Here is a 14,567-nt window from a genome sequence, read left to right on the forward strand (position 1 = left end):
TATAACTTTTATAACACATTACATTGAACAAGTCATGTGTCAGAGCTGAGTAATAAACCCTCTTTAGTACCATCTGAAATAGGGTAGACTGTATGAACATGGTACAGCTTAAATGGTAAGAGTAGGCGTCTTGGTTTTGCTTTCCTTTAAACCTTTTTGCTGTCTTCCTTTATTTAGTGATGAGACACAGAAGCAGCCGCTGAGCATTGTGGGCTCTCCATACTGGATGGCTCCTGAAGTGCTTAGAGGGGAGCAGTATGATGAAAAGGTGGGATGATTTATAATGTCCACTGACAAAAATTACATTGCACCTAAAATGCCATTGTTATTACTGGTTGCAAACTGCAACTTATGCTTTATGCATTTATGTGTCTTCATCTAGGTGGATGTTTTTGCCTATGGCATTATTCTCTGTGAGATCATTGGTCGGATTCAGGCAGATCCAGACTTTCTGCCCCGGACAGAGGCAAGTTTGTGTGTGTGTGTGTGTGTGTGTGTGTGTGTGTGTGTGTGTGTGTGTGTGTGTGTGTGTGTGTGTGTGTGTGTGTGTGTGTGTATATATAAGTCCACCGAAAAATAATTTGATCACTAAACATTTGTTTTACTGATGCCCCTGAAGTCTCAAATGAAGCACCAAAATCAACCCTGCGGCACATCTGGCAATTAAAACCATCCGTGTGGAAACAAGTTCCGTTTGGTGTGCTGATGATTAACATAATTTAAAACACCATAATTACTTTAAAACAGTTACAACAATATTTTGTCTTCATGCTCTATGTTGAGTTTGGTTTCACTAATAATAAGCATATATTTTCATAAATCTATATTTGTTAATACCCATGTTGATTTTGAGTATTAAAAACTTAAAGTATTAATTGAAGGTACATAAAGAACAGATAAAAATGTGTGATTAAGACGTGATTAAATAATTCGGGATTGACAGTTCTTTCATGTAATATATATGAAAGAACAACTGTGAAATAACTTGTATGTTACATTAGTAAAAATGAGAAACATTTTATAATTACTAAACAGTTCCTGCTGTTATCGGGATCATTTTGTATTAAAAGTACATTCTTGCACACATCTAAATATGAAACTGTTTTGCACTGAGTAGTGTTGTGTAATGCTGACAGTATGATAAAGCACTTTATTGACTTCTATCTAATCGACATTCGACTTTTGCTGGGTACAGTGCAGATCCTGCTTGGTTTAGTATTTAGGACAGAGTTTATTGCTAAGTATATGTGTGTGAACAAGGAGTGTAATTTTGCTTTGCATTTCTTTCATTTGAACTCCAAACACCTGTGTAGTGTGTGTTTGGATATGCAAACTTGGGTTTATTTATGAGCTCGTGTGTAAGGATTTCTTTAAGTAACCACATTATTGTTAAACGTGTTTGCTTTTTCTCCAGTTATTCGGAATTTAATTAGAAAGACATTACAGAGTCAAATAAGCACATTTAATACGGACAGGGCACGTGTGTGTGTGCGTGCGTGCGTGCGTGCGTGCGTGTGTGTGTGTGTGTGTGTGCGCCCGCGCCCTCTGGTGGTGACATATTATACACTTTACTACTGCTGCTCTCTCAAAAGTGAATGTGTGAATATGATTAGATTTCTTGGCTTTGATTAGAAAAATTCGTGCTTAGTGATTCTGTGTGTATATCTGTGTGCAGGATTTTGGTTTAGATGTGGAAGCATTTCAGCATTTGGCAGGAGAATGTCCCCCTGCTTTCTTCAGCCTAGCAGTCACCTGCTGTTGTGTAAGTAGGTCTTTTTTTTATTTCTTAGGCACATGTTACCGAAGCAGTGATGAACACAAATCTTATAAAAGATATTCCCTCAGTTGGTGTTTGTGATGCTTGTGGTGGAGAGTGCTGTCTAACACACAGCGTCAAAATTCCCCATAGATGTTCAGTTGGGTTGAGAGCTCGTGCGTGTGAAGGTCACAGGATACGATTTACACCATTTCATTTTCATCAAACTATTTAGTGAGCTCTTGTGCTGAGTGTGGTTAAGGGTAGAAAGGATATAAATATTTTAACAAAGGCTAGAAGTGATCAGTCAGAAGATCATTTTATTGAAATGTAATGACCCCTTCTCCTTAAAGGAACAATTGGATCCAAACCATGACTGCAGAAATAAACAATTGCTTCTTTATAATATAACGTGTATGTATGTGTGTATGAATGTGTGTGTGTATATATACAGTGAGGAAAATAAGTATTTGAACACCCTGCTATTTTGCAAGTTCTCCCACTTAGAAATCATAGAGGGGTCTGAAAATGTCTTAATAGGTGCATGTCCACTGTGAGAGACATAATCTAAAAAAAAAAATCCAGAAATCACAATGTATGATTTTTTTAACTATTTATTTGTATGATACAGCTGCAAATAAGTATTTGAACACCTGAGAAAGTCAATGTTAATATTTGGTACAGGAGCCTTTGTTTGCAATTACAGAGGTCAAACGTTTACTGTAGTTTTTCACCAGGTTTGCACACACTGCAGGAGGGATTTTGACCCACTCCTCCACACAGATCTTCTCTAGATCAGTCAGGTTTCTGGCCTGTCTCTGAGAAACACGGAGTTTGAGCTCCCTCCAAAGATTCTCTATTGGGTTTAGGTCTGGAGACTGGCTAGGCCACGCCAGAACCTTGATATGCTTCTTACAGAGCCACTCCTTGGTTATCCTGGCTTTGTGCTTCAGATCATTGTCATGTTGACCCATCTTCAATGCTCTAACTGAGGGAAGGAGGTTGTTCCCCAAAATCTCGCAATACATGGCCCCGGTCATCCTCTCCTTAATACAGTGCAGTCGCCCTGTCCCATGTGCAGAAAAACACCCCAAAGCATGATGCTACCACCCCCATGCTTTACAGTAGGGATGGTGTTCTTGGGATGGTACTCATCATTCTTCTTCCTCCAAACACGTTTAGTGGAATTATGACCTGAAAGTTCTATTTTGGTCTCATCTGACCACATGACTTTCTCCCATGACTCCTCTGGATCATCCAAATGGTCATTGGCAAACTTAAGACGTGCCTGGACATGTGCTGGTTTAAGCAGGGGAACCTTCCGTGCCATGCATGATTTCAAACCATGACGTCTTAGTGTATTACCAACAGTAACCTTGGAACGGTGGTCCCAGCTCTTTTCAGGTCATTGACCAGCTCCTCCAGTGTAGTTCTGGGCTGATTTCTCACCTTTCTTAGGATCATTGAGACCCCACGAGGTGAGATCTTGCATGGAGCCCCAGTCTGAGGGAGATTGACAGTCATGTTTAGCTTCTTCTATTTTCTAATGATTGCTCCAACAGTGGACCTTTTTTCACCAAGCTGCTTGGCAATTTCCCCGTAGCCCTTTCCAGCCTTGTGGAGGTGTACAATTTTGTCTCTAGTGTCTTTGGACAGCTCTTTGGTCTTGGCCATGTTAGTAGTTGGATTCTTACTGATTGTATGGGGTGGACAGGTGTCTTTATGCAGTGTGGGTGGGTGCAAGTGTGTGGGTGTGTGTGTAATTTTATATATATATATATATATATATATATATATATATATATATATATATATATATATATATAATTATTATCAAGAAACAGATGCTTAATACAATCAATAATGAACCATCACAGTAGTTACTTAACACCATTGTACAAATGTTACCGATGGAAAAACTAGTAACACGTTTAGCCCGAGCAGCAGTACTAATGAGCAGCTATGCTAGCGGCTAACCCGGCTATATAACAGGTGCATCAACACAGTTAAAATACAGATTATACATATTTAAGATCCTGTAGCAAAATGAATATCATTACGTAGTCTCCTTTAACAATCTCTACGATTATAAAGGAACAGTGGAGCACACTTACAGCTTCACAAACTTTTCTTGCGCTCTAACACGGCATCACCTGCAATTGCGCCTTGACTGCGCAATTTGTGCGCCGCTGCCTATGCTCAATGCGCCCGTGTCTGAGAAGCCGCGCTCGAGATGCTGCGCATGCGCGACTCGCGCCGAAAAGAAGAGAATTCACAACTATATATATATATATAAAATCATATAACATTTTTAGTTATTTTATTTTTTGTATCACATTTCTGCAGCTTAATGCTTCAATAATATATATATTTTTTAAATATTAGTTGGATTTCATGATGTGAAAATTGTTGAGGTTTTAAGAAAATAAAACCTTGTGCCTGAACTTATAGGATTTATATATATATATATATATATATATATATATATATATATATATATATATATATATATATAAGTTGTTGTCTGTTTATTACTGTTGAAATTTTAATTTGAAGTGATTGATGCCCCTGTTCTTACCTCAAGTTTCAATACATGTTTAAATGGGCTAAAAGGTTTTCTGTCACTTTTATATAAGAAAGTTTAAGTGATGTTTGTTCTGACAGCCACCATGACTACTCGTTTAAAAAACTTGCCATATTTTTCTCCTTAGATGAAGGCACAAAGTCGCCCCCCATTTTCTGAGATAGTGGTCAAGTTGGGGAGAATTAGTGCTGGGCAGCAGACGGTGCAGATGGGACCTGTGGAGGGTGAGCCAGCAAAAATATTCTCTCTACCTTTTAAATATACATTTTTTCATGGGGAAATCAATGTTGCTTAGCTGTGTATACATGAACATGCCCACATGTGTTCCTTTGTGTCTACCAAGTCGTTATAAAGGATTTTGAGGGTTGAGAGATTGTCTGTGATATCAAAAATATGGGAAGGGGGGTTGAACCAATTCATTCTTTATGGACTGTATTCATTGGAGCTTTATGGGAATGCAGTGTTGAAGAAGTGCTAATACCAATCATGGTGTAAATAGTTATTTAGTGAACTTGTAATAATGAATAAAAAATTGTGTAGGAAGGTAGAAAATATCTATTTCCTAGACATAATCACATTTGACATATTTTAGATGTTGTTGTCTATTAAAGCTTTTAAACTAAGAATACTTTGTTAATACATTATGTGGCCAAAGTTTGTGGACACCTGACCACTACAGTCCCAGATGCTTGGTAAACATCCCATTCCAGATGTAATTTTGCTGTTATAATAACCTCAGTTTCTAGGAGGGCTCTACATTTGTATTTGGGGTTGGGCCTAGGGTGCATTCAGTGGTCCAGATCATTTCCTAAGTGCAAGTATTAGCTCAGACGTTAAGATGTTGGACTTCTGATTAGGAAGGTTGTTAGTTCAGATCCCCTCAACACCAAGCCCTTGAGTAAGGTCCTTAAACCTCAACTGCTACGCTACATTGTATTTCAACATTTGACAGTTCGAGGAAGACCCATATATGTGAGATATTTAGTCATGTATAAAGGTTTTGTTATATATTGTATAAGTATGTGGTTACTGTTTTGTAACTATTTATCCAGATTACAATCATCTCCACCACAAGATGTTTACATGATGACTGCATGTTGTCCTCGGCCTGACCTCTGTTTTGTTTGTTTTTAGGAGAACCAGTTACTCCTAGTTCCAAGTCCCCGAGCATGAGAAGATCATCTTTGGGTGCCATGGTGGAAGATCAGCTGTCTTCGAGTAAATCAGATGTATCTCCTGTCCAGAGTACACCGGCTCGCGTCAACCCCTTCTCCCAAAGGCACGACCTCAACGGCGGCCGTATTAAACTTTTTGACACCCCCAGCAAATCGGTCATCTCGCTCACCTTTACCCTGCCCCCACCCCTTGATCCATGCAGCCCCACCCCCTGTGAGAAAGCACCATCCCGGTCCCATAGACGCTGCCAGTCTCTGCCCTGCACACCAGAGGACATCCAGTCATTAAGCCGTAACACAAACAGTAATGCTCCCCCAAGTGCAACACCTACAAAAACTATAGCAACGGCAACTTGTGTTGCTGATCTTCCCCGTGTGGACAGTGATAGTATGGCGAACATTTACACAGAAGTTGAACAGGATCAAGTGTTTTGTTCTCACACAGATGGTCTAAATTTACTGAATGAACCTGAGAATGAGCACAGGACCATAAAAAACTTGATTCATGAACAACTGGTAGTGGAAGATTGCACGGACAAGCTAAAGGACTACACACACCAAGCGGACGACTCTGGTGTTCCCATAGATCTTGAGTTAATGTCCATAGATCATCTGACTGAGGGGAGTATTGAGGAAGCCATGGACTGCATCAGCTCTCCCAATACACCATGTGATTCACCCAAACGCCTCACCAATGGCTGGAGCCCACCTGAATCTAACAGACCTCCATTTGTACCCCCTATACCTGATTTCGACAACAACAACAGCCCACTGCAACCTTTGAATATTCCAGCCAATGGTTTCAATGGTTCCACGACCCCTGTGACCCCACCAGAACAGGATGAGGTTGTAGCATGTTCAGGCTGCTGCCTGGCAGGATTCTCATTTCCCTCCATGTGCATCCGGGGCACGCGCCACAACCCCTACAAGAACTTAAACGGTGATCCGACGACGAGGGAGCTGCTGTGCAGAGTGCAGCCATCTTCACCTCCTGCACACAGCTCTCACAATTAACGGTGAACCGCATGAGCGAGGACACTGCACATTTATCCTGCGCCTTAAAACCTGCTGCTGTTGCACATTGCTCAAAAAGTGTTGAATTGTGCTGGGGCTTAGTTTATGACTTTCAAATGGTTTAATGGACATTTCCTTGAGAAAACTGAGAATATTGTATAAAAAAAAGAGAAAAATTATAATTGCACAGCTGAGCTGTTAATGTGTACAATATAATTAGGAGGTGCTGAGCATTGTGTATGTAACTATGCCTTTGTATTTAAAGAAAGAGACAAATCTGATCTTGAGTTGTAAATTATTTTATTTTCTGAATGGTCTTTAATGCCTTGCTTTTCTGAAATGGCACCTGAAGTCATATATATATATATATATATATAAAATGAATGTTATAGTTTGGTATTGTTTTGGAGAAAAACGCAGATGTAAACGTTTGTTTCAATGTTATTTTATAAAGGATATTGCATTAAAAGATAAAACAGAAAAGAAAAGAATTTGCTTAATTCCACTAGAGAGAGCTGTTGTCTGTCTGTGTCTCTCTGTCTCTCTGTCTCTCTGTCTCTCTCTCTCTCTCTCTCTCTCTCTCTCTCTCTCTCTCTCTCTCTCTCTCTCTCTCTCTCTCTCTCTCTCTCTCTCTCTCTCTCTTTCTTTCTTTCTCTGGTATGATGACAGTTTTGTAGCACTTATTGTGTGGTTGTATTTGGTTGTCACCCGTCCTGGTTAAGGTGAGGTTATTATACTCTTCTACTCTTCAGGTAAGTACTTTAAAAAGAGGGAAATATAAAAAAAAAATTGTTTTAAGGAATGTAAACTGTATATTGTATCTATGGTTCGTTTTGAGTAATCCACTATATGGCAGCATGATATTAGGATCAGTGTTTGTTTGTTTTTTGTGTGTAGTTATGTGGGCTGTTCCTGTAATCGTGCTGGTCATTTCTTTAGTGCTGAATGTAGGTGAGTGGATTTATTTAGTTCTTTCAATTTAGGTTATTTTCCAAATTATAAAAAGTGGTTTTAGGTTGACTTAGACATGTATTGATTGTCATTAAAAAAGTGTGTGTGTGTGTGTGTTAGGCCCTTCGTTCTCTTCTTGCACTACCCGAGTAAGGGTTCAGGATTTAGGCTGTCACATGCATTGGAGCTGTTCTGATATTAACACCACCACCACAACCTTCACTGTCCAGACAAAGATTCAAGGGTGGGTGAGATACGCATGCACTTGATACGTATGAGTGGTTAGCCATCGTTTAAATTTTACACCGATTAATGCAGCTACATAAAGTGCTCTAGATACAATTACTTCTCATACGGTGGCCAAAGACACTAAATACCTAGCTGGTTATAAAGCCTGAGATGTTTCGAGGTGACTGCAATGAGAGTGTGTAAGAGACACACTCTTGTGTGTGTGCACACATGCTGGATGGTGGAAAAGTGAGCGAGTGAAGAAGCGGCAGCTGGGATGCAGTGTGCATGAGACATGATGTGAAACTCGCATGTGGTTTAACTCATGGCCACGGCAGAGGCACAATCTCTATGCGTATCTTTCCTCGTTATCGCAGAAATGAGAAGAAGAAAAAAAAATAAAAACAAAAAAACCCTTTGTTTTAGTTTCCTTTGACTCAGCCATACCTGTGTGAAGGAAGATGAGTCAAATGAACATTTCTGAGGAAATGGAGTACATCAGTCAGATTCAGCATGATAATGTGTTAGAAAAGTCATTAGGTCTCCGCAATATAGTAAAAAAAAAAAAAAACGAACCCAAGGCAAGCAAATATTGTGTAATTCCTGTAGCAAAAAATTAAACAATTGTGTGTTGCTTAAAACCCTTTTCGCTTCTCTTAATTACCCCTGCTGCTGTCCAGAGGGGTTTAAAAAGTAGGAATGATAATAATAAGTCATCAGTGAAAGTTTTTTTTTATTTTTATTTTATTTTTTAATGGACATATTATTCAGGTCATGTTCAAGTAAGGAATAAATAAAATCTGCATCATTCAATAGAATAAATCCCAAGTACAATCATTTATTATTATTTAGACTTTATGTAGTACATTATTGTAGTGTAATGTACAATAGCTATTAGATTTACTCATATCTCGGGAGCGGAATAAATAAAAACCCTATAACATCCCCTGCAAAAACAAACAAACAAACAAAATGAATATATTATTTATTTTAATTAAATTTAAGTTTAAATTATTTTTGTTCTTTTGACAAATAATTTTCTAATTTCAAGCAGATTTTTATTTCTATAGAGAACTCTTTTTCTGCCAATAGATGGAAATGGAAAGCTTGGAAGGCTCATTCAATCTTAAAAAAATTTTTTTTATTATTTTTTTTTGCAGTAATCAAAAATATAAAAGAAATGTTACATAAAATTATATATTAAAATGCTTATTTTTCATATATATATATATATATATATATATATATATATATATATATATATATATATATATATGTTTTACTTGCTTGGCTTTGCACAGAATTTACATTTAACATGCTTTGACACCTCAACTTTTTGACACAGCAAATATACTTCCGATTGATTGGGAAAAATCTTGACTTGATTAATTATGTTTGGCCAGTATAACAAACATTTACACCCAAAAATGTATAAAGTCTTGTTAGTTAAGGGTAATATCCTCGTACAGTGTCAGGATTAGTAGTTGGATAGCAATGTGTCAAAGAGAAATAGATGTTGGTTTGTTGGTTTAGAAAAGTGTATATTTTGTATATCTATCTATCTATCTATCTATCTATCTATCTATCTATCTATCTATCTATCTATCTATCTATCTATCTATCTATCTATCTATAAATAAACTATCACAATTTCACCAGGAAATGGGGTTTCCCACCTGTACACCTGCTTGCTCATGCAGTTACCAGTCAGTCAATCATGTGACCGCATACGATCATGCAAATAACTAAAACAGAATGAAACTGGAAAGATGAATACTGAAAAACAGATTTTTACTGGTCAGGTAAATTAACCCATGCTATTGATGACCCAAGAATCCTGATCTTGGCTTATAGTAGTGGAATTCAATGTGATGATCTGCTGTTGTAGCCCATTTATATTAAAGGTTGATATTTTGAGTGTTGTTTGAGTTCTCATTATTCTTTCTGGTATCTAAAACCAATCTGGTCATTATCCTCTGACCTCTGTCGATCTTCTTTTTGTGTGTGTGTGTGTGTGTGTGTGTGTAAACTGAGTTTGAATGCTGTGCTTTGAAATTATCATATTTTTTTTAGATTAGATTCAACTTTATTGTAGTTGTGCAAGATACATGTACAGAGCCAATAAAATGCAGTTACACAGAAAGTGACAATGCAGTATTGATTCAGCTGTTCAGTGCAGTAACAGCCACAGAAAATACCTCAGTCTGTTTGTGTGGATCTTTGGCACCTGTAGCATCTGCCTGATGGGAAAAGGGTCAATAATCCATGGTTGGGGTGAGCGGTATATTTGATGATACCCCTCGCCCTTTACAGCGTTTATTGTTCTCCGAGGTGGGAAGCTGAGTGCTGATGATTCGTTGGGCAGTATTCACCACCCTCTGAAGAGCTTTACGGTCCGAAGCAATGCAGCTGCTGTACCACACTGAGATGCAGCTAGTGAGGATGCTCTCAATGGTACAGTCTCCTCAGAAAAAAACTGGTGGCGTTGTGCCTTTCTAAACAGGATAGAAGATTTCAGAGACCAAGTGAGATCCTCAAAGATGTGGAATCCAATGAACTTATAGCTGGGTACACACTCAACAGCATTTCTGTTAATGTGAATGGTAGCTTGATGTGTGATTGCCGGCTCGCCTATTATCCACAATGACCTATTTCGTCTTCTTGGTGTTGAGTTCCAGGTTATTGTCCTCACATCTCAAATCAAATTCCTGGAATTCAGCATTTTCTGCAATTCTCAAACCACACCATCTGACACCAACAACCACACCATGGTTGAGGTAGCAGAGATCAAACCTTTTCTTCATTTATTTGTTATTCAGATATTTGTTAACATTAACTGAAGATTTTGTATCTATACGTAATGCATTACCCTGCAGCCGCATTATTGGCTGATTCAGTAGCTGCATAAATATGCAGGTGTACAGGTGTTCCTATTAATGTGTGTGTGTGTGTGTGTGTGTGTGTGTACATAAAAATGTTGAATAATATACAAATACTCGTATTATTTAATGGACTATAATTTGCCATGTGTGTGTGTGTGTTTTGCAGGGCAGAGTGGCAGAATGTTTCCCACTGTTTCCAGATCTCCTCATACAGCTGTGATGTGTCTCAGGTCTTCAAGAACATTGAACTCTTTAACTTTGTCATGTTGGGATTGAACCAGGGACATGGAAACATGAACTGGACCTCACCAGAGCTCTGTGACCCAGTCAAAGACCGTTCGTACCTAGATTTTATTATGCTATTTATTATTTATTAGCTTCCTCTCTACAATAACAACACTCTCTCAGAAAGCTTGATCTGTCCTGTCCACACATTTTCTGCACCTGCAATGTTTTCTGAAGACATTTTTAAAATATTCATAAGTCATTTTTTGTAATATGTAAGACCCTTTATGGCATGTTTTGACTTTATTGTATTTTTGTGTTTCTTCAGGAAATGCAAGTTTTAGCCCCCCATCGCTGTCCCTCTATCTAAATGAGCAACAGCTCTGGGTGGAGGTGATCTTTCCTTGTGCTCCTAATGTAGTCTGCCAGGACGAAGATTATGAGGTGGAGGAGCGTGATGAAAAGGATACTCCAACATGCTGTACCATTACTGACATCCTGTCGCAAAACACGACAGTGACTCTTTATAATAAACATAATATGAATGAGAATCAGGTGATCTACTCAACCATGTTTTTTTTTCACTCTTAATGCTATACTCACTAAAATGTTGAAATTTGAATGCCTAAAATTTACAGAAAGGTAGAACAGACTTTATTAAACTAAATCATGTTTATGGAATCATTTAAATAGCATGAATTGACAGCTTTCCTGTGTGCTCTGTGCACCCTGTCTTATTAAAACATACCTCATTTGCTGAAGATCCAGAAGTTCTTGATAAAATAGCAATAGTGTGTTTCAGAAGCTTTTCATGTGATATATTTTAACCTGGTTTTAAATATAAGACGAAAGCCTTACAAGTATACAATCAAAACATCAGCTGGATTGTGCCATAGCATCAGTCCAGCACTGTTTATATAGGCATAGGCAAACTAGGTGGTCACCCAGTGGTTGCCAAAATGGCTAGAAACGGCCCTGCATTTAATCAACTGCAGTACATAAGGTGTTCATTTGCATAACCATGAGCTGAGCAGCTGAATCATTAATGTGTTGTTAATGCTGATGTAATGCTAGTTATTTATCACCAGTGCATTTCCCCTCTAATGGGCTCAATTGTAACATTACACTATCTGACTGGTTTGTTCTTCTCGTAGACTCAAAATAAGATGGTGGAAGGAAGTCCGTGGAAGCTGCCATTTTTTAGGCTTTCTCCAGGTCAGGAGTACTGCGCTGTGGCCCACTATGCTTCATCTCCTCTATCTGACCCACAGTGTATCCATGTCCCACTTTTGGGTAAACAGTGCTCAGTTCAGTTCATTAACGTGCTTAACACTAGACACTGCCACATTGCAGCAGATTTTGTTTTGTAACAAGTCGGCTAGGGGTGACTGTACAAGAGCAAATCTATTTTTTACTTTGTCCAGTCAGGACATAAGTCACCTTCTTTTTTTTATTACCATTGATTCTTTATTTTTAACAAACAAACATTTAAAATAGGTTTATTTACAATGCATTTTCTGAGCTTGTCATGACTACAGTTCCAGTCACATTTATGTGTGTTGTACCCTTCAGAAAATCCAAGCCTTCTGGTCCTGGCATTGTGCGGTGTCTTCATTGCTCTTCTTCTCCTTATTGGCTTGGTGCTTAGGAGATGGTGGAGTTGGTGTGCTTCGACAGATCTCAAACTTCCTCAATCTCTGGTGTTGTATACTTCATAGATAAACTCAAAGAATAAGAATGTGGGTCTATTGCAAGCGTAAACCCGGATATCATTAAAGATTTGTGTTTGTGCAGATGTCTGTGCAGAGTCTGGATCAGGATGGTTCTATTGTGGATGAACCCAGACAGCCAGCCATTGAAGAAGAGGAATCTATTGCCTATCTCTCCATCATCTCTCTTAATAACACACTTGAGACATCTTATTTAAGGACATCATCTGTGCCCCAATCAGTTTATCCACATTTACAGAGTCTTGAAGCCAGATATTACACCACAACCTTTCTGCAAAACCGGATTTATAATGAAAATGTGGACACAGATTACCTTTTCAGGGGCTTAGAAACAGATGGTGTTTCAGATACTGCACCTTCAGTTTATTATCAGTGGCCACGTTGGTCATCACTTCCCGCTCTCACAACAGGGATGGTGTGTTTGTTGGGGAACGTTCTTTCTTCAGAGGACTCTGTGATTCCTTTAAGCTCTGTTAGAGTAGCTGGTGTACATTTAGCCAAGACTGAGTCGGATCATTCTTTTACAGTATTTCCATCACTTTATTGTGACAGAGATTAGACTTTGATTTCTTAAGCTGTTTCTAAGATCTAAGGCCAGTCACAAGCTAAAAGATGCTCATGACATGCATGAGACGGCAAGTGTTGCTCTGATTTCTATGGCACAGTTATGATCTCACATTTACGTACAGGTAAAAACCTTTCATCAAGAGCAAGGCCCTTAACCCTTAATTGCTCTGTTGTATAACTGTAATAAATGTGTAACTGATCATCCCAAGTCACTCTGGATATGGGTATCTGGCAAAAGCTGTAAAAATGTAATGTTCATGTATGCAGGTCAGGTTAGTTCCTGTCATTTCTGCAACATCCTCTCTTTTTTACTTCCTTCAAAGTAAATTAGTAAATACTATAAGACTTGCATATGGAATCATTTTGTCACCTCAGTACTATACTATATTTAATGGAGGAATAAATCAGATGCAAAAGCCGTCAATCTGTTGATGATGTTAGCGCAATCCAAAATTGGTGCTGATTTTGGGATACACTCATACAGCAGTGTGACTCATTTTGAGTAAGCACTCGTAAATCCTCAACTATTGGTTTTACCCCCTGCGTACTCTCTTCTGCGCAAATATGAAAGGGGTGGGGTAATGTGGTGGTGCAGTGGTGGTGGGGGTGTTGAGTTGGGGGTACACACACATTCAGCCTGCCCTTTAGTTCCCCCTCATCTTTACTGACTCATTGTTGCCTGTTCGGATTTTCATGGCCAACAACTCGCATGCACTTTATGCTGATGCTGGTATTTTGCAAACCAAAATAAGACCCCAAGGAGCAGTCCTGCATTTTGGATATGTCCTGTGACTGTGTACAGCTTTAATTGTAATGACTCACCTTTCAGTGTTCTTAAGAGTAAGCTGCCATCTGTTTGATTTATGCTACAGAGACTGGGGGAAAGTAGTGTATGTTTTGTTGTGCTGTATTTTGACAGTATTTATTGTGTTGTGCCATGTATGATTTTAAAGAAGCCTATGCATATTACCTCACTAATGTATGCAATGCATCAATAAAAACTTTTTTTTTTAAAGATGCCAGGTCTCATTAGTGCAGTTTTAAATGTCAAGTTTCGAGTTGACCAAAGTGAAAAGCAGGAGTGTGACGGAGGAAAAATTTGCTGCTTTAATAAAGCCACAACCCACAACCCTGAAAAAACTACGCTGAAAAACAAGAGCAAGCGTGTAAGAGCTGATGGTAAAAAGTAAATGAAAAACCCCCTAATTGAGGTTTTATACAGAAGCCATGTGAACACCTTCAAACTCACGATACTTTTTTCTTTCTATGATTAAAAAAGAATTAAATTACCGATATTTTTTATAATACATATACATCCCTTTTGTTTAGTAGCTGTTAATATGTCTGTATTGGACCTGTGAATTTGTTTCATATATTCTAATACATATGGAAAATATTAAAAATAATCAGAGAATGTTGAATACTTGATTCAGAGGTGTGTGAAACTGAATAGCT

General features: G+C 38.3%; 1 protein-coding gene across 4 annotated transcripts in view; it reads left to right on the top strand.

The window, feature by feature from the left end:
* The window catches only part of tesk1b (testis associated actin remodelling kinase 1b), a 35,676-nt gene extending 21,549 nt beyond the window's left edge, over nt 1–14,127 (top strand). Inside the window, exons 7-19 of one of the 4 annotated variants that reach the window (XM_083541583.1) lie at nt 178–268; nt 383–466; nt 1,676–1,762; nt 4,468–4,564; nt 5,475–7,480; nt 7,601–7,724; nt 10,040–10,233; nt 10,381–10,485; nt 10,757–10,926; nt 11,144–11,370; nt 11,970–12,108; nt 12,388–12,515; nt 12,610–14,127. In XM_083541583.1, coding sequence (XP_083397709.1) covers nt 178–268; nt 383–466; nt 1,676–1,762; nt 4,468–4,564; nt 5,475–6,529 — 1,414 coding nt within the window. In that variant the 3' untranslated portion in view covers nt 6,530–7,480; nt 7,601–7,724; nt 10,040–10,233; ... (4 more) ...; nt 12,388–12,515; nt 12,610–14,127. Of the gene's footprint in view, nt 1–177; nt 269–382; nt 467–1,675; nt 1,763–4,467; nt 4,565–5,474; nt 7,481–7,600; nt 7,725–10,039; nt 10,486–10,756; nt 10,927–11,143; nt 11,371–11,969; nt 12,109–12,387; nt 12,516–12,609 lie in introns of all 4 variants that reach the window. The other 3 variants (XM_083541582.1, XM_083541581.1, XM_083541580.1) reach the window with 3 other exon arrangements.
* The last annotated feature ends 440 nt before the right edge of the window (nt 14,128–14,567 follow it).

Source organism: Silurus aristotelis, assembly GCF_946808225.1.
Source record: "Silurus aristotelis genome assembly, chromosome: 5".
Lineage (NCBI taxonomy): Eukaryota > Metazoa > Chordata > Actinopteri > Siluriformes > Siluridae > Silurus > Silurus aristotelis.